General features: G+C 44.9%; 1 protein-coding gene and 1 long non-coding RNA gene across 17 annotated transcripts in view; one reads left to right on the forward strand and one right to left on the reverse strand.

The window, feature by feature from the left end:
- MPHOSPH9 (M-phase phosphoprotein 9) overlaps positions 1 to 13,825 on the forward strand; it is a 44,768-nt gene extending 30,943 nt beyond the window's left edge. For 6 of the 16 annotated variants that reach the window (XM_083476408.1, XM_083476407.1, XM_083476398.1 and 3 more), the window contains 9 exons: positions 693 to 794; positions 2,554 to 2,706; positions 3,330 to 3,511; positions 4,369 to 4,533; positions 5,133 to 5,253; positions 5,882 to 5,985; positions 10,832 to 11,076; positions 12,512 to 12,580; positions 13,038 to 13,825. In XM_083476408.1, coding sequence (XP_083332534.1) covers positions 693 to 794; positions 2,554 to 2,706; positions 3,330 to 3,511; positions 4,369 to 4,533; positions 5,133 to 5,253; positions 5,882 to 5,985; positions 10,832 to 11,076; positions 12,512 to 12,580; positions 13,038 to 13,139 — 1,243 coding nt within the window. In that variant the 3' untranslated portion in view covers positions 13,140 to 13,825. The remainder of the gene's footprint in view (positions 1 to 692; positions 795 to 2,553; positions 2,707 to 3,329; positions 3,512 to 4,368; positions 4,534 to 5,132; positions 5,254 to 5,881; positions 5,986 to 10,831; positions 11,077 to 12,511; positions 12,581 to 13,037) is intronic. The other 10 variants (XM_083476412.1, XM_083476410.1, XM_083476413.1 and 7 more) reach the window with 5 other exon arrangements.
- Positions 2,929 to 6,773, reverse strand: LOC310693996. The gene is made up of 2 exons (XR_014519464.1): positions 6,170 to 6,773; positions 2,929 to 4,727 (listed from the first exon to the last, which is right to left on the reverse strand). It is a non-coding gene; the product is annotated as an uncharacterized lncRNA (long non-coding RNA).
- Positions 13,826 to 17,539: the final 3,714 nt, after the last annotated feature.

Below are 17,539 nucleotides of genomic sequence, written 5' to 3' on the forward strand. Positions count from 1 at the left end.
AGTATGATAGCCATCTTCAAATATCTGGAGGGCTGTCAGATGGCAGATGGATCAAGCTTGTTTTCTCATGCTCTGGAGGGTAGAACTTGATCCAATGGCTTCAAGTTACTAGAAAGGAGATTCTGACTAAACATCAGGAAGGACTTTCTGGTGGGAAGAGCTGTTTGACAGTGGAACAGACTGTCTCAGAAGATGGTGGACTCTCCTTCCTTGGAGGTTTTTAAGCAGAGGTTGGAAGGCCATGTGTCATGGATGCTTTAGCTGAGATTTTTTACATTGCAGGGGGTTAGACTAAGTAACCCTTGGGGTCCCTTACAATTCTATGATTTATTTATTCATTTGCAGCATTCATACCACGCAACATATTTAAACTACTATGTAGCTCTTCTCAGAAGTAAACCCCACAGTTTTGTGGTACTTGCACCTAGAATTGCAGCTCAAATTGTGTACAACACTTTGTTCTTTTTCAACTGTTTAAAAAAGTGTATGGAAGTCCAGTGACACTTTGGTGGTGATTTCAAAACTTTGAGTTTCCTGGTCCAGGCACAACAAATGTGTGAGAACATCAGCAGCTGCCTTGCACTGAGTCAGACCAGCTTATAAAATATCTGCATTGACAGTGATTGGCAGAGTTGTTGGATCAAACTTATTTTATGCCATTGTTTCTGAATATATTTTTGCTTCCATTATAGAACTGTCTCAAAACTTGAAGCTCAGATCAAGCAGTTAGAACATGAAAACTTGCTCAAATTTCGTCATTTTGCAGACAGTCACTTCAGAACATCCTATGCCAAGTAAGCAAATAATAAATATGACCTTGTGAGAAAGTAAAGGATACGTGTCTTACAAAACTGTGATTTTTGAGAAGGATAAACGTAGCTATTAGTCAGTTTTCCTTGATACAGGATAATCACAGCAAAACAGATGCATAATAAAGCATTAATAAGAGGCTTTCTGGATATAGCAAGATCCCCACTGACTTACTGCAATTATCAATTTTCAGTAATGTAGCAATGATACTATGTGTTCTTGCTGTATGTACAGTGGTCTGATTGTCTGTTGTATGAACCATGCAAGATCATCTTGAGCAGGCATTGTTTCAGCCAGGGAAGACTCTCGGACAGGGTTAAGCGATATTTTTCAGCCCAATGGTCACATTTATTATTAGTAGTATTAATATTATTTATTGAATTTATATACCCCCCTATACCCCGGGGGGCTCAGGGTGGTTCACAGAATAAAACCAAGATATAAAACCACAAAATACATAATAAAAATAAAAACAACTCAATAGCCCCCCTCCCAAAAAACCCCACATTATTATTATTGTTTATTCCACTCTTGGAGAAACCACTTGGGGGGTACCAAAGGCAAAAGCAGATGGATCAATGGATGTTGCGCCTACATTTTGGAATAGTGGCCTACATTCTAGCCATGTAAACACCAGAGGCTTCAGCATACGCCCACCCCATCTCTTTCCAGGCCAGCAAGAGGCATGGAGAGGTGCCCTTAATGAGGTGTCCTTAGCAGGTACTGCTGATAGCTTCACAACAGGCAGGAGCTCAAAGAGGGCACAGGCTACAGCCAGTGAGGAGTGTGGCCTGGAGAAGGCTAGAGGCTGGGAAGCTGCGTTTGATCCCTGGGCTTGAAGTTCCCACCCTGCCACAGCTCTAGGGGTAACAAGTACTTCTCTAAAAATGTTTTCTCTCCTACCCCACAGAACTCAGCCCCCCAAACAATAATTTTAATGAATTACAGCAAATCAGTTCTCAAACTATCTCTGAAAGTTCTTTACTTCAACTTTTGGATGTTGAATATTCTTCAGATAGTCTCAGACTTGGTTGCTATGCTGGACACCCAGCAATATTTCATTTCAGTCTTAATACACTGCCTATGAACCTCTGGTGTATAAATTATTATGTACAGTACAAGTAAAACACTTGCTCCTTACATCAACTCTTTAGTCCCCCAAATGAATTATTCTAGCATTCTGGCTTAAGTTTAATAATACTTGGCTAAAATGATAGAGCATTTACTAAAGTTGGTGCCTTCAGAATGTCTATTAGTAAATAAATTCTGCATTTCCCTATAAAGAAATTCTGCTGATTTTTGCATCTTAATACTTCTTTATATGGACCTTTCATATTGTGCTTAACAGTGACTGTCATGAAGGGTGGTATGTAGAGGGCTGGTTTAAAAAAGAAAATGAGATTGTCCCAAACCTCTAGGAAAGCGAAAGGACTGAAATATCTCACAAAGTGGTGCAGGAATGGCTCAGAGGGGGCAGCAGGAGTAGTGTGTGCCCTCAGAAAAATGTGCCTGGGACAGTCTCCCCAGCAGCCCCCACCATGCTCCACCCCCTGACTGTTTGACCTTCCTGTAGGTTTCTCCCACTTGAATTTAGTTACTGTGTACTTTCCAAAGCGGCTTCCTAAAGCTGTTTTCCTCAGCTAGCTCTGTGAGGGTGTGGGAATGATTGTTTATATTAATTTTGGCTAGTAAAATGCTGTACTGTACGAGAAATGAAACATGAGCTTTCCATTAATTCTCAAGTTTTCTGCCTAGAAGCAAGCTAGCAAGCTCTGATGTGAGCAGAAGGAAATGGTTGATACCAGGATCAGAGTATTCAATCTTCACAGGCCAGCTGTTAGAAGCCCAAGAGAGCTCCAAAGATAATCGTTTGGAAGAAACATACACTTCTTGCAGGTAGGGTGACTTTGAATGCTAAATTGGCAAATAATCTCTTCCCCAAGGAGAGGACTCTGTTAGCATAAGGAGAGCTCTTCCACTGGTGGCTCATCCTAATCCACCACTCATGGGCTTTGTATCAGGGAGGAGATATAAAATGAGCCTGCTGTGATTTCTTTGCTAGGTGGGAATTCATTTTCTGTGCCCTTTTGTCCCTTTGTCTCCCTTGTATGCTGTGGGTTGGATCCAGACTGAGTTTATTTTATTTATTTAAAATACTTATAATCCACCCTTTACCTGACGTGGAAATACATTTACAACAGAAGTGACAGAAATTCAAATAATCCAGTACATCTCCCTTCACTCCAAAATCCTAAGTGGATAGAATTGAATTAGCTGAAAAAGTTCAGTGCCTCTGATTTCAATGGAACGCAGCAGAAAAACCATAACCATGTTGATTTCAATAGGTCTTACTGCTAGGTAAATTGAACTAGAATTGCAGCCTTAGTGTGGCTCCAACCCCAAGTATTTAAATTGGTGCTTATGAAATTTCTTCATCCTTTGAGTGTAACACTTTTGACATGTCATCAACATGATTACAGCCCATGCTGAATGTGTGTCATCCCATTGTATGCTTCTAGATACCATACACCTCCAGAAAAGGATTCTTCCCCAGATCCGTCGCTGACAAGTGAAATTTCAAAAAAAGAAACGCAAGTCACAGAAACGCCCATCATAAAAGCCTTTAAAGAACTTGAAGGAAGGAAGACGTTGAAAAACTGGGCCACTCAGACAGAGAAAGAGGAAGCAGCTGCTCCTACAAGTAAGTCACCTTGAATTCTCCTTTGTTTCCTCTGTCCCAGAGTTTTGCTGCTACTTCTTTCTTCCCAGGGATTAGAATAAGCCTGGCTCAGTCTTTAAAGGACAGAGAGCCGCTATGTAATACGCAAGAACAGCAGAGCATCTGTCTGTATGCAGAAGGGCCCAGGCTCAATCCTCTGCCTCTCCAGATAGGGCTGGGAATGTCTGTCTGAAACTATGGCGAGCCACTGCCAGTTGGTGTCGACAATACTAAGCTAGATGGACCCAGTCATTCAACTGTATTAAGGAAGCTAGCCTTATAAAATTAGCTGGTCTTGTTAATAAGAGAAGGCAGGAGAGTGATCAAAAAGTGAGTTGTATGAGATTGCTAGCCAAGCCAGCTAAAAGCCAGCTTTTTAACTCACAAATGAGATGCAAGCTTTTGTGTGCTTAAAAGATAGGAAGTGTAGTGGTGGGTGTTCAGTTTTCCTGAGTCTTCTCCCCCTAGCAAGACTCCTCAGACCTTTTCTAAGAAACCCCTGGTGCCATTCCTTCAGCTTACTCTGGATCACTCATTCTTTGGCATGTTCTCCAGAAGTAGGGAGGTCTTGAGAACCCATAGCACAGGACCCATACATGTTTTTTCAGTGAGCTTTTGATCTTTTTCTTGCTTTCAATAATGTGTTATGATTTCCCCTCCAATTTGAAAGCATCTTCCAAGTTTGTTTAATTTTTGAAATTGGTCTGATTATCTTTGTCTTGTTAGTTTTAATTTTCTTAAGCTGATTTGGGAACACTCCATTTTTTTCTAGGGGGAAAGCAGGATGGGAAATCCTAAGAAAAATAAAGCCACTTTTTTGCATTGCTTGTATATTTCAGAAGCAACCACTCGACGTCCCACTGTTGGATTTGATGAAACAGCTCTCAGTGCCAGCCGGTCCCCAGAGAAAGGCAAAGACCAACTCAGACACAAAAGATACAGCTCACCTAATGGTCAGAGGTCCTCATCTCTTCCACCTTCAAACAGGAAGTCAAACACTCCAAGTAGGAATTGCAGCTGCAGGCTGCCCAGCTTATAATTAGGGTGTACAGAGCCATCTTACTTAAAGTGTGTTTCATAGCTCCATGGCTTCTGTTTTTACTGTGCCCATGCTATTGTAGAAGATGTCTTATTCTGCTGCTCTTGTTCTTTTAAAATTTGAACTTTCAAGGGGTGGCAAAGGTTTTGTTTTCAAATCCTGTAAAGAAACAGGGCAGGAAGGTGCTATGATATTTAATGACTGCTCCCACACAACCTTGATCAATCCAGCTAACCTTAAGATGAACTACACTGAGGGTGGGGGGAGCAGCAAGGTTGTCCCACAGTAGATTACCAGGAAGTCCATTTCCACAGCAGCCCCTTCCTCCATGTACCTTTTTAGCAGCTGGAGGGGGCTGCTAATACACCTCTTGGGAGATGGAATTGGACCACAGGCTTCCAGCTCCCTACCATAGCATACTATTTAAGCAGAAGGTATTGTGGGAAAATGCTTGAATAACATTTTTTTTTTTTTTGGCAAAGGCAACAGGAGCATAATATTACAAAGCATCAGATGCTTGTTCTAAGACATAACTAAATTCTAATAAGCTATTTCTCTTGGCAGCAAGGAGAGAGATAATGTTGACTCCAGTTGCTGTGACCTACAGCCCAAAGCGGTCTCCAAAAGAGAACCTGTCTCCAGGATTTAGCCACTTGCTCAGCAAAACTGAGAACATGGTGACAAGGTAACTGTCTGTCAATACTCATTTAAGGGCTGTAGGGGAGAGAATTGGGTTTGTGTGGTGTTAAAAATATTTTCACAATCTGCACAAATAGTTGTATAAAACAAACCACAGGAGCAACAAAAAGCTGCTCATCTGCTTCTGCATCCCTGGTTACACAATGGACAGGCTGCTTTCTTGAACCTGTGTGTCAGTAATGATGATGGAGGATGGAATGACCCTTTGTTTTGGGGATAGGAGGAGGAGTAACCCTTTGGGAGGACAGCCACCTCCATTGTAGGAAAATACACGAAACAATTGCTCTTACATTACTTTGTTGTTGTCCCTTACTCAGCAAGCTTTGGATATAGCTTATACTGCCAGTCCACCTGCGGCTTGCATTTACTGGATTGGAGCAATTGCCACTCAAGTAAGAATTTTGCACAAGCAGACCTTAGTCTTATTTCTCAAGCTCACATTTAGTTGTCGTTTTTCTTCCTTCCTTTTTTAACTGACCAGAAATGGCCTTTGGAATCCTTCCATTTAGCCATTTCCTGTGACCACAAGGGGTAAATCTCACCAGGACTCAGTGATGTGGAAACTGAGAAATATTTTACAAGTGCTTTTGTGTCTTTTCTCCCTAAAATACTAGATTTGATATTCTGCTTGATGAGTTGGAAACTGCTCCCACACCTACATCGCAATACAGCAATCCAAGGAAAAGGCTCCAGTTTCGCTCAGTAGGTGATACTGAAGGTAACACTTCACAGTAGCTAGGATTCTGTTCCTTGGAATAAATATTCTTTTGCATTTCCAACCCCTGCCTCTTTGCAGCTGTACCCAGCAGATGCTGTCTAGAAGTATAAAAATTGATAGTCGCCTTTGCTGTTAACATCAGACATGATCAAGAGAACTATAAATATAAGAATGGTCTACTTACCTCTGGATGTAACAGGTCTCCAAGTGGGTTGTGTTGCCTACCCTGCAGCTCAGAGGCAGGAAATGCCCAAAACTTCCACAAAATACTTTTCTGCTCTTGAGGTTCAGTTCATTTGCTGTCTCCGCTTGGAGCAACATCCTGTTTGGAGTCTCTCTCGTTCAGTCTGTTTCTGTGGATTTTGGCACTTTTCTCTGTCTGTTTATATGGTTACATGAGACAGATCATGGCAATTGGTTTTAAAATTTCACTGAATTGTAAGTTTAAACATGCACACATGTAATGTCTGTTTTTAACAACTCTTGAACCATAACAATAGAGATTTAACATTTTTAAATGCTGTAAGATCAAACCCAGAAGTAACTCTTCACTTACTATATTTAGAAATATCATATATATATATATATATATATATATATATATTCTTCTTTATAAAATTCTACTGTTTAAATTTTTCAGAGATTAAGTTAAATTGACAAAACCTGTGGCACAATTTTGTATAATGACAAAATTGTTTTGTATAATGACAGGTGTACTTCTAGAGTAATAAAGGCTTTTGAATTTACATCAGTCATGTTTTATGTTTTTCAGGATTAAATATATAGGGTTGGATTAATAATAATAATAATAATAATAATTAATAATAAAATTTATTATTATTGTACCCCGCCCATCTGGCTGGGTTTCCCCAGCCACTCTGGGCGGCTTCCATAGAAACCAAAAAACACTAAAATATCATACATTAAAAACTTCCCTGAATAGGGCTGCCTTAAGATGTCTTCTGAATGTCAGGTAGTTGTTTATCATTTTGACATCTGATGGGAGGGCGTTCCACAGGGCGGGCGCCACTACCGAAAAGGCCCTCTGCCTGGTTCCCTGTAGCTTTGCTTCTTGCAATGAGGGAACCACCAGAAGGCCCTCGGCGCTGGACCTCAGCGTCCGGGCAGAATGATGGGGGTGGAGACGCTCCTTCAGATATACTGGACCAAGGCCGTTTAGGGCTTTAAAGGTCAGCACCAACACTTTGAATTGTGCTCGGAAACGTACTGGGAGCCAATGTAGGTCTTTCAAGACCGGTGTTATGTGGTCTCGGCGGCTGCCCCCAGTCACCAGTCTAGCTGCCGCATTCTGGATTAGCTGTAGTTTCCGAGTCACCTTCAAAGGTAGCCCCACGTAGAGCGCATTGCAGTAGTCCAAGCGGGAGATAACTAGAGCATGCACCACTCTGGCGAGACAGTCCGCAGGCAGATAGGGTCTCAGCCTACGTACCAGATGGAGCTGGTAAACAGCTGCCCTGGACACAGATTTAACCTGTGCCTCCATGGACAGCTGTGAGTCCAAAATGACTCCCAGGCTGCGCACCTGGTCCTTCAGGGGCACAGTTACCCCATTCGGGACCAGGGAATCCTCCACACCTGCCCGCCTCCTGTCCCCCAAAAACAGTACTTCTGTCTTGTCAGGATTCAACCGCAATCTGTTAGCCGCCATCCATCCTCCAACCGCCTCCAGACACTCACGCAGGACCTTCACCGCCTTCACTGGTTCTGATTTGAAAGAGAGGTAGAGCTGGGTATCATCTGCATATTGATGGACACCCAGTCCAAACCCCCTGATGATCTCTCCAAGCGGCTTCACATAGATGTTAAAAAGCATGGAGGAGAGGACGGAACCCTGAGGCACCCCACAAGTGAGGGCCCAAGGGTCTGAACACTCATCCCCCACCACCACTTTCTGAACACGGCCCAGGAGGAAGGAGCGAAACCACTGTATAACAGTGCCCCCAGCTCCCAGCCCCTCTAGACGGTCCAGAAGGATGTTATGGTTGATTGTATCAAAGGCCGCTGAGAGATCCAGCAGAACTAGGAAACAACTCTCACCTTTGTCCCTAGCCCGCCGGAGATCATCAACCAGTGCGACCAAGGCAGTTTCAGTCCCATGATGAGGCCTGAACCCTGATTGGAAGGAATCCAAATGGTCCGCATCCTCCAGGCGTGCCTGGAGTTGTTCAGCAACCACACGCTCAATCACCTTGCCCAAGAATGGAAGATTTGAGACTGGGCGATAGTTGGCCATACTGGCCGGGTCTAAAGATGGTTTTTTAAGAAGCGGTTTAATGACCGCCTCTTTCAGCGGATCTGGGAATGTTCCCTCACAGAGGGAAGCATTCACCACCCCGCAGAGCCCATCGCCCAGCCCTTCCCGGCTTGCTTTTATTAGCCAGGATGGGCAAGGATCAAGGAGACAGGTGGTTGGTTTCACGCGTCCAAGCAGCCTATCCACATCCTCGGGGGTAACGGATTGAAATTGATTCCATGCAACTTGACCAGACAGGGCTCTAGCACTCTCCCGCCCCAGCCCTGCTCCCACGGTGGTGTCTAGCTCCTTCCGAATATGAGTGATTTTATCTGCAAAAAAACTTTGCAAAATCGTTGCAGGAGATCTTGGGGTCTTTACAAGGCCCCGGTGGTAAAGGTGGTTCCGTTAAATTGCGGACCACCTGAAAGAGTCTTCTGCTACTATTTTCTGCAGATGCAATAGAGGCGGTGAAGAAAGTCTTCTTCGCCATCGCTGTCGCCACTTGGTAGGCTCGACGTTGAGCTCTAACCTGTGTCCGGTCAGATTCGGAGTGAGTTTTCTGCCACCGACGCTCTAGCTGTCTCAGCGATTGTTTCATCGCCCTCAGCTCCGAAGAAAACCACGGGGCTGTCCGGGCTCCATGCAATCGGAGAGGGCGCTTCAGAGCCAGACAGTCGATAGCCCTGGTTAACTCCGCATTCCCGCGGGCCACCAGGGAATCAGCTGAAAGGCCATCAACATTGGATAAAGCATCCCCTACCACTCTCTGGAAACCATTTGGATCCATTAAGTGGCGGGGGCGGACCATCCGGATTGGTCCTACCTCCCTGCAGAGGGGAAGGGTTGTGGAGAAGTCCAGTTGCACCAGGAAGTGATCTGACCATGGCACTTCTTTTGTTTCACTTTTACTTAGTGTCAGATCACCCACGTCACTAGAGGTGAATACCAGGTCTAAGGCATGTCCATGACTATGAGTTGGGCCCAACTTATTCAGGGACAGCCCCATGGAGGCCATGCTTTCCACGAAGTCCCGAGCGGCCCCTTGTAAGGTCGTGTCGGCATGGATATTAAAATCCCCCAGGACAACCAAACTAGGTGTCTCCAGGAGAACATCCGCCACGACCTGAAGCAGCTCGGACAGGGAATCCTTGGTGCAGCGGGGAGGTCGGTACACCAAAAGGAATCCTATTGCCCAACTTCCAGAACATGCACTCAGAAAACTGGGTCTTCCCAGTAGGACGCCTGATGCAAACTAATGACTTCCTAAAAATCACTGCAACCCCCCCTCCCCGCCCGCATGACCCGGGTTGCTGTGCGTAAGAGAAACCTGGTGGGCAAACGGCAGCAAGGACAGGCCCATCTGCTTCCTCCAACCAGGTCTGTGTCACACATGCCAGGTCAAATCCTCCATCCACAGTATCCATCCGGTCAAGGCCAGACCCGGAGGCAGGGATAGTCTTCAAACAACGACTAAACCTGCCTCCTCGGTAATGACATGGTCTGGTCTTAGCGTAACTCCTCCTCCTGCCCATGATCACCGAGATTGGATGTCCCAGTGCTTCCCCCCCTGTGGAACTTGTCCCAGCCATCGTGTTGGCTGGGGCCCCACTCCCAGGCAGCCCTGATCCCGCCCCTTAAAAACAAAACACAAACTACACAGAACCAATAAAACAACAGAAAACAAAAACAGAACAATTATACTAAAATTAATCCCCAACCAAATATCCATCCCACCCACCCACCCCCAACAAAGGAAAAAAGGAAAAAAAGAAATACAAAGTTAAATTGCCACCGACTGCTTGAGGACATTTTAAAACACATTAACCACTTGGAACAGGGAAGCAATTGCAGAACACTTCCCAGCTTCCCCAAAAGTTTGTTCCAAATAAGGGCCTGGGCCACGCCCCCTGGGCCAGTTGGAAAAGGCCCTGGAAGGGAGCAGGCCCTGCAGTCCTCACCCAGCCGATGGGTAAATATATAGGGTTGGATATATAGGTAAATTAATTGCACAGTTCTAGGCCTGGGTGATGTATCGATACATTGCCCAGGACTGATATGAGGGCCAGACCATGATGACTGCTTCACCTGGAAGTATATTGTGGGTGAAACTGCATCTGCTGAGTGCCACCAGCACCTGAGGGAGAAACAAGCTACAGCCAGGCGCTGGTGGCAGAGCGGCTCAGGAGCAGTGGCAGTTTCACCCGCAATATACTGCCAGGTGAAGCAGCCATTGTCTCTGGCCCTCATTCTGCTGAGGGAGGAACAAGCTAAATCATCTGGGGCTGATATAGCCTCAGCTGCTTGTTTGGGCAGGCGGCTGCTTTAAATTTGGAAACATGCATCCAAAATCATTTATTGGGTTGTTTCTTTTTTGCTGGTGATTTGACTACATGCTCCAAAAGACTTTGCCACATGCCATGGAGCTGACTAAATTCAAAATGTCCAAGACCTTCTTGAGGGCTTTGCTGAAGTCAGAAGATGTTCATGTTCAAATTTTTCTTGCTTGTCCAATATATTCTATGTACTAATAATTTTTCATGAAGAGCTTAAAATCTGATTTCTGCTCTTTTCTTTTTGGTGGTGGATCAGAACTGGAGCATGTTGGCCCTGGCAAAGGCAGCCGTGCCAAGCCTTCCTCTTCCACAGATTCTTTGCCTGCAGGAGCAAAGATAGGCATGGCAGGGCGAACGTGGGAAGACGAGAGCTCTGTGCATACAAGCCTGTCTTCAGCAGCACCAGCACCTTATGAGATGGAGTTCAAATACATGTCAAGGATTAAGACATTGACCGAAACAGAGAGACTCTTTGATGAGCTCACACAGGAAAAGCAGCAGGTAGAAGCCAAGTGCTTTGACTTCCTACATTTCTTGTTAAAGTTCTGTGTTTTGGAAAAAGGTCTACCACTGCAGTACCTGTGTTTAAGGTACTGTATATTAATATTCAGTATCAGAAACTTCATCCAAGGCAGTATGTCTCTGAATTCCAGTACAGTGGTGCCTCGCAAGACGAAATTAATCCGTTCCGCGAGTCTCTTCGTCTAGCGGTTTTTTCGTCTTGCGAAGCAACCCTATTAGCGGCTATTAAAGGCTTAGCGGCTTAGCGGCTAAAAGGCTATTAGCGGCTTAGAAAAAGGGGGGGGAGCGGGAAAAAATCGGAACACTTGCAAGACGTTCTCTTCTTGCAAAGCAAGCCCATAGGGAAATTCGTCTTGCGAAGCAGCTCAAAAACGGAAAACCCTTTTGTCTAGCGGGTTTTCCGTCTTGCGAGGCATTTGTCTTGCGGGGCACCACTGTAGTTGGGAATTGCAAGTGAGGAGAGCACTGCTGCACTCAGGTCCTGTGTGCGGGCTTCCCAGAGGCATCTGGCTGGCTGCTGTGATTACAGTGTCTTATGTTAGGTGGGCCTTTGGCCTCATCCATGACTTCTGTTCTGATATTCTTATCTCACAGTATGGTCTTAAATGCCTACTAAGCAAAATACATGGTCTCAGCAGAATTCATTCTTGCTCAAGGAAAAGGAGGCAAGTATGTTAAACTTGGTTGTCTGTTTTTTAAGCCGGGTTACAGTTGCACCCATGCCAAGTAAACGTGGCTTGCCTCAACCAAGAATGAAGTGTGGCAATGCCCTCTTCTAATTTGAATAGTGTCCATGTGGGCAAGCCTATGTTTGCTGTGATGTCACTTTGATTTGCTCTGTGCCCTCTCCACCCCTCTCTGCCCCAGTATATCTTCTGATATGTATGAATGACAGCAGGATTGTAACCAAAACATGGCCACTGAGAAACCAGAGGAAAGTTTTATGTACGCTTGGGGGAAACCCCAAGGCTTGCAGATAAGGGGCAACCCTCCGCAAAATAATTGCCCAGTAAGGTCTGAGCTACAAACTGTAGAGTGGCTTTTGGAAAAAGGAAAGCAGAACTGAGGGGCAGGAAGAGGAATGGGAAGCCTTTACCCTGCTTGGCTGGATTAACTGGCTATGACCCTGAACAGGACCTGGGCTGGTGCAAAGCAGCACCTCTTGTTTCAAGCCACCCAGTGGTTGTATCTATTTCAAAACTGCCTTTTGGGGTAATAAAACTTCAAATGGGAAGTGAAATGGGATATCCAGATGTGGGTATATCTGTTAACACAACCCAGGATGGTACTATCCTAAGATCTGTTGAGCTGGAGAAGTAGTTTGTGGCTTCCTTGCAGATGAAATTCCAAGGTAGTTTTATTCTGACTCTTGTAGCTTTCATAATTTTCACTGGCATTTATTTTGTTTTCCCAGATTGAGTCCCAGCTGAGTCGAATACCTTGTGCTGGAGGGAGAATGACTCTGCAGGCAAGACTAAATCAGGTTTAAATTCTCATGTTGAAATCCTGATGGGGAGGGGGAAAGTTGAATCTTGCGCGGAACTGAAAACTATAGTAAAAGTATATTCCCCTTCTCTCTTCTAAGCATGTGCCTCATTTGGGAGTTCTAATGTTTGACTTCCATGTGGGAATGAACCACTGCAGATTTATTTTTATAGTTGTCTCAAGCACAGTTTTTTTTATTCATGCTTTGTTCACAGTGGAGTTAAAGGATGTCCCTTTAGCCTTTATGAGGGATATTTGCCACTGCAGAATCTTACAAACTAAATGAAGAACAATTTGGAGGTGGTTGGGATTCTCACATTTCCCCCAATGGGCAGCAAAATTTCTAAATGGGTTGTTCTTGTGGGGTAAAGAGTACATACAGAGTTTCCATTTTGGAAGAGCTGGGTTTTGCCTTTTCCTGGTCTTTAATGTGTGTGTTTGAATATTTTGTTTAGGAAGCCTTGGAAGATCGCTTGGAAAGGGTCAATAGAGAATTGGGCTCAATCCGCATGATCCTGAAGAGATTTCATGTTTTACGTACCTCTGCAAATATTTGAGATGTCTCTGTTTAAATTTAGATATCCTTTTGTTTGCACTAAAAGTATAATAATTATGCACTCTGAAAATGCAAATCGTTTTGTATCTTTTGTAAGCCCTGTGCAGCAGTTTTGCAATCATGTTACCCTTTACACACTATTTTGTATTGAGCCACATATATTTTAAAACCTATTTTTGTTACACCTGAAGGGATCAATCTGTCAATTCTGTATTTTGCTACTTTTGAAGAAGTGTTAATAGTTTTTTTGAAACCTTGAACATGAATTCTTTATAAGAACAGGAGCAACTTATTTTCAAAATGTGATCATGCTGAAATCGATTTTGTGGTGCACCAGACTCACTGTTTTCATAGAGCTTGTCTTGCAAAGGAGGTTACAATGAAGTATTGAATTTTTATTTATGCTAAACATGACGCACACATAGCTTCTTGTTGTGAAGTGAATGCTACACCAATGCTACATACCTTGTAGTTCAGAAATTGCATATCCTTTCTTCAACTTCTTGCTCAATTGCAGCACAGTATTTTCCACAGCTGCACAAGTCCAGTTTGCAAATGTCAGTTTAAATAACAGTATGCACAGCAAGGGGTTTTAGAAAGGCAAAAATAATGTTTCTCTTTTTTAAAAGAGTTTTTATTTTGCATGTTTTGTCACTGAAATATTAATTAAAACTGAATTGCCTAAAATGAAGTTGTCTGTCATTTGTGGCAGGTGGATCTCAGTGGAAACATTACTGGGGGTGGGGGTAACTTATTTCTGGCTACTTGGGATGGCTCCACAAAGCATGAAGACCTTTGCATGATCAAGTTTTTCATCATTACCCACCAAAAGAGAAAGTAGGCAGCTCCTTGCTCATCAGCAACTATGGGCAAAAGCGCCTAAGCAACGCCATTAAGAGGCTTCTCTGGCCCTGATAGCAACCATATGGTTGCTATCTTCCTAGCAGTTTGTGTCCCTTGGCACTTTTGCTTTCCTTCTCTCTCCCTCCAATAGTCAAGGCACCTGCATCTGTAATTAAGCGATTGTTATTTATAGAACTTAGCAAATTAGCCTTCTCCACCCCACAGATCTGTCGTAGTCTAAAATGCAGAACCCTGCTGTTTCCCTTGAATCTTTTATTGATTCTTCTTTAAGTCGGTTGGAAAAGTAAGTCATTGGCACACACACCCCACCTTCCATATTTTCCAATTAAAGACTCCACCTGGAATCATTTAGAAATAACTATTGCTATAATCATTTAAATAGAAGATCCCACAAAGGCCTCTCTTCCTTGATAAAATGTTCTACAGTAGCAGGTGCTGCTAACAGCATTTCTGAATTGGTCGTCATAAAATTTAACGAAGTGTGTCCCCAAGTACACTTGATATTGTTTCTTCCCCTCCCTGCTGCCTTCGTCATCTCAGCAGCACCATTTGGAGACACTGAAATACACGCTACATCCCCTTAGGCTGTAATCCTGAGCATACTGAACTCTCTGGAGTGAACATGTCCAAGTGGGTGCTTGAACTCTTCTAAATGTTATTGTTTGACTCATGTGATATTTGGAGGTATAAGGTTTAAACTTCCATCACCTCTCACCATTAGCTATGCTGGCTAGGACTGATGGTAGTTGTGGACTGGGAGTGTTTTTCTTTTCTTGATTTGAGAGCTAATGTGGTAGCGGTTAGATTGTCAGGCTAGAACATGGGGGGACCAGTGTTGAATCGCCATGAGCCAATCACTCACTCAGCCTAGCTTGCCTCACAGGGTTGTGGGGATTAGGTGAGAATAGGGAGAACCACGTAAGCCGCCTTGAGCTCCTTGGAGAAAAGATGGGATATAAATGCAATAAAGAAGAGGAAGCTATGCATGTGTGAATGACCCGTGCCAGCTAATTATTGCAGAACTGTCATGTGACCTTAAACATGACTTTCAGGTGTGTCCTCTACCCCCAAATCAACTGAGCAGTGAGTGGCTGAAGTAATGCATGCTGTCAGGGGTTTAGGAGCAGAGGCAAGGGCAAGGGAGGAAACAGAGAGTGAAGGGGAGGAGGCAGAAGAAAAGATGAGTGATGACGACGACCCGAGATCTCCGAGTCTTTCCAGTGAATCAGAGGATTCACAGAAAGGAGCACCAGTGGCCAGGGCAAGGGGGGAGTCTAGGGGGGCACCCCAGGAAGATAGAGCCAGAGGGGACTCAGAGGAGAGCAGTTGGAAATCGGGACCAGCGTCACCGCCAGAGAGCAGGGAAGAGGAAGGGAGCCAGGGGGCAAGCGCTGGCAGCTCACCACAGGAGGGAGGGCACGAGTCAGGAGTGGCCACACCTCCATCGGGGAGCGAAGAAACGGTTAAGCGGAAAGTGGAAGGTTGGGCGCGCGCGCCAAGTTCAAATGCAGAGGAAGGCGGCGCAGTAAGCAGCCCGGAAAGGGAGCCAGGTCCTAAAGCCCGGCGCAAGGAGACAGGAGGGTCCGGGGGGTCAGCATCAGAAGAATCCCGGAAAGAAGAGACCCCGGGGGGTAGAGGGACCCAGAGGAGGACAGTCAGGCGGAAAAGGTGGAGCCGGGCTAGGATATTAAGTTGGTGCACACGGGGTGGAGACTCAGACGGAGCTTCGCCGATCTAGCTACTAGACGTAGAGTTGCACGCAGCAGCGTGAGAATGGAAACTGTAACTCAATAAAGACTTTTACTTAATGATCGCTGGCTAGCGTGATCCTCTGTGAGCTAGGATCTTCAAGCAGCTCTGACACATGCGCATATATGAACTGGCCCAAACTTTAGGTCACACACCAGAAGAACACATTCTTCATCAGTGGAAGAAAGATGGAAGTTCTTTATATCTCACCACTGTGTTGGGCTTTCCCCATATATAATGCACATCTGCAAATCCATTAGGAAGAGAGCCAGTGTGGGGTAGTGGTTAAGAGCAGTAGTCTCGTAATCTGGGAACCGGGTTCGCGTCTCCGCTCCTCCACCTGCAGCTGCTGGGTGACCCTGGGCTAGTCACACTTCTCTGAAGTCTCTCAGCCCCACTCACCTCACAGAGTGTTTGTTGTGGGGGAGGAAGGGAAAGGAGAATGTGAGCCGCTTTGAGACTCCTTCGGGTAGTGATAAGGCTGGATATCAAATCCAAACTATTCTTCCAATTTCAGAGGATGGTGGCTCAAGGGAGCAGGTTTGAACACCAAGAAGGACACTTGTAAGAGTGCTCCCTGTCCCTCTGCTGTATATCAACCAGGCTGGAGACCTTGCACCATAAATCTCAGTACCAGCAGGTTCCTGCTATTTGTGCCTATTTCTAAGGTTATTGTGGACAAAAGGCCGGCTGCTAAGAAGAGCCCATCTAAACTCAGCATCTTCTTCTCACTGACCAATCAGATTCCCCAATGGGGAGCCTACAAGCAGGACCTGAGGGGGGCTCTAAAGCAGCTAGATTATTCTGCATTATTTCCTTCCCAAGACAAAGGCTCCCGCTGACCCTTTCTGCTGAGCAAACTGGGCATCAAGGAAGTGCCAGCGGCTGTGTTCACACTTTAGTCTGAGCCCGGGTGCTATAGATGTGCAGCAGAGAGGCAAGTCACAAGCGCAGGCCTGTCTCTGTCCCCAGTGGAACGCTTTCATACATTATAAATACATACAGTTAATGTAAATTGTTATTTATTTTTCTCCTTGGAGACTTGGCGCAAATCAGCCAAATGTTTTCATTTGTCTTAAAAAAAATCAGCTGTGTAACTTTTTCTTCCAGCCTTCCACCAGCACCACAGATAAGCAATATTTTATTAATTACTTTTGATGCAACCCCCTGGCCATTTTGTGGTGTCTCACTTGCTTTGGTGATCCGCTGGTGCTGAACAGGGCACTGGTGTTCTTGCCTTTTCCTGGCCCTGAGGGCAGCCCTGCTCAATCTGACCATCTAGTCCAGCATCAAACTCCAGCAGTGGCCAACTAGGGAAGCCCACAAGCAGAACGTTTTTTTTGATTATTATATTTCTATCCCACCCATCCTCCAAGGAGCTCAAAGTAGCCCACACAGTTCACCCCTTTGCCCACCCTGTGAAGTGGGTTAGGTCTTTGGCTAATTAAACAGTCTCTTAAGCTGGGGGGTATTGTTTTTGTTTCTTACTATGTTATGCATTTTTATGTTTTAATATTGTATATTGTCCTGCATAGCTGTCAACTTACAGATTTGAAAATAAGGGACCAGCAGCCTCGAAAATAAGGGATCAGCAGCCAAAATAAGGGATTTTCCTAGCACAGGTATGTTCAACTTCTGAGCCCTTCCGAGCCAAAGACAGAAAGCCCAGCCAGCAGCCAAACGAAGCCTCAAGCCTCAAGGAAAACCACCGTCACCTCTCCTCTGGGAAGCGCTGAGCAAAGGTGAGTCCCCAGGCAACGCAGCCGATTTGATCAGCACAAGGCATGC

The sequence above is a fragment of the Podarcis liolepis genome (assembly GCF_965112155.1).
Source record: "Podarcis liolepis genome assembly, chromosome: 15".
Lineage (NCBI taxonomy): Eukaryota > Metazoa > Chordata > Lepidosauria > Squamata > Lacertidae > Podarcis > Podarcis liolepis.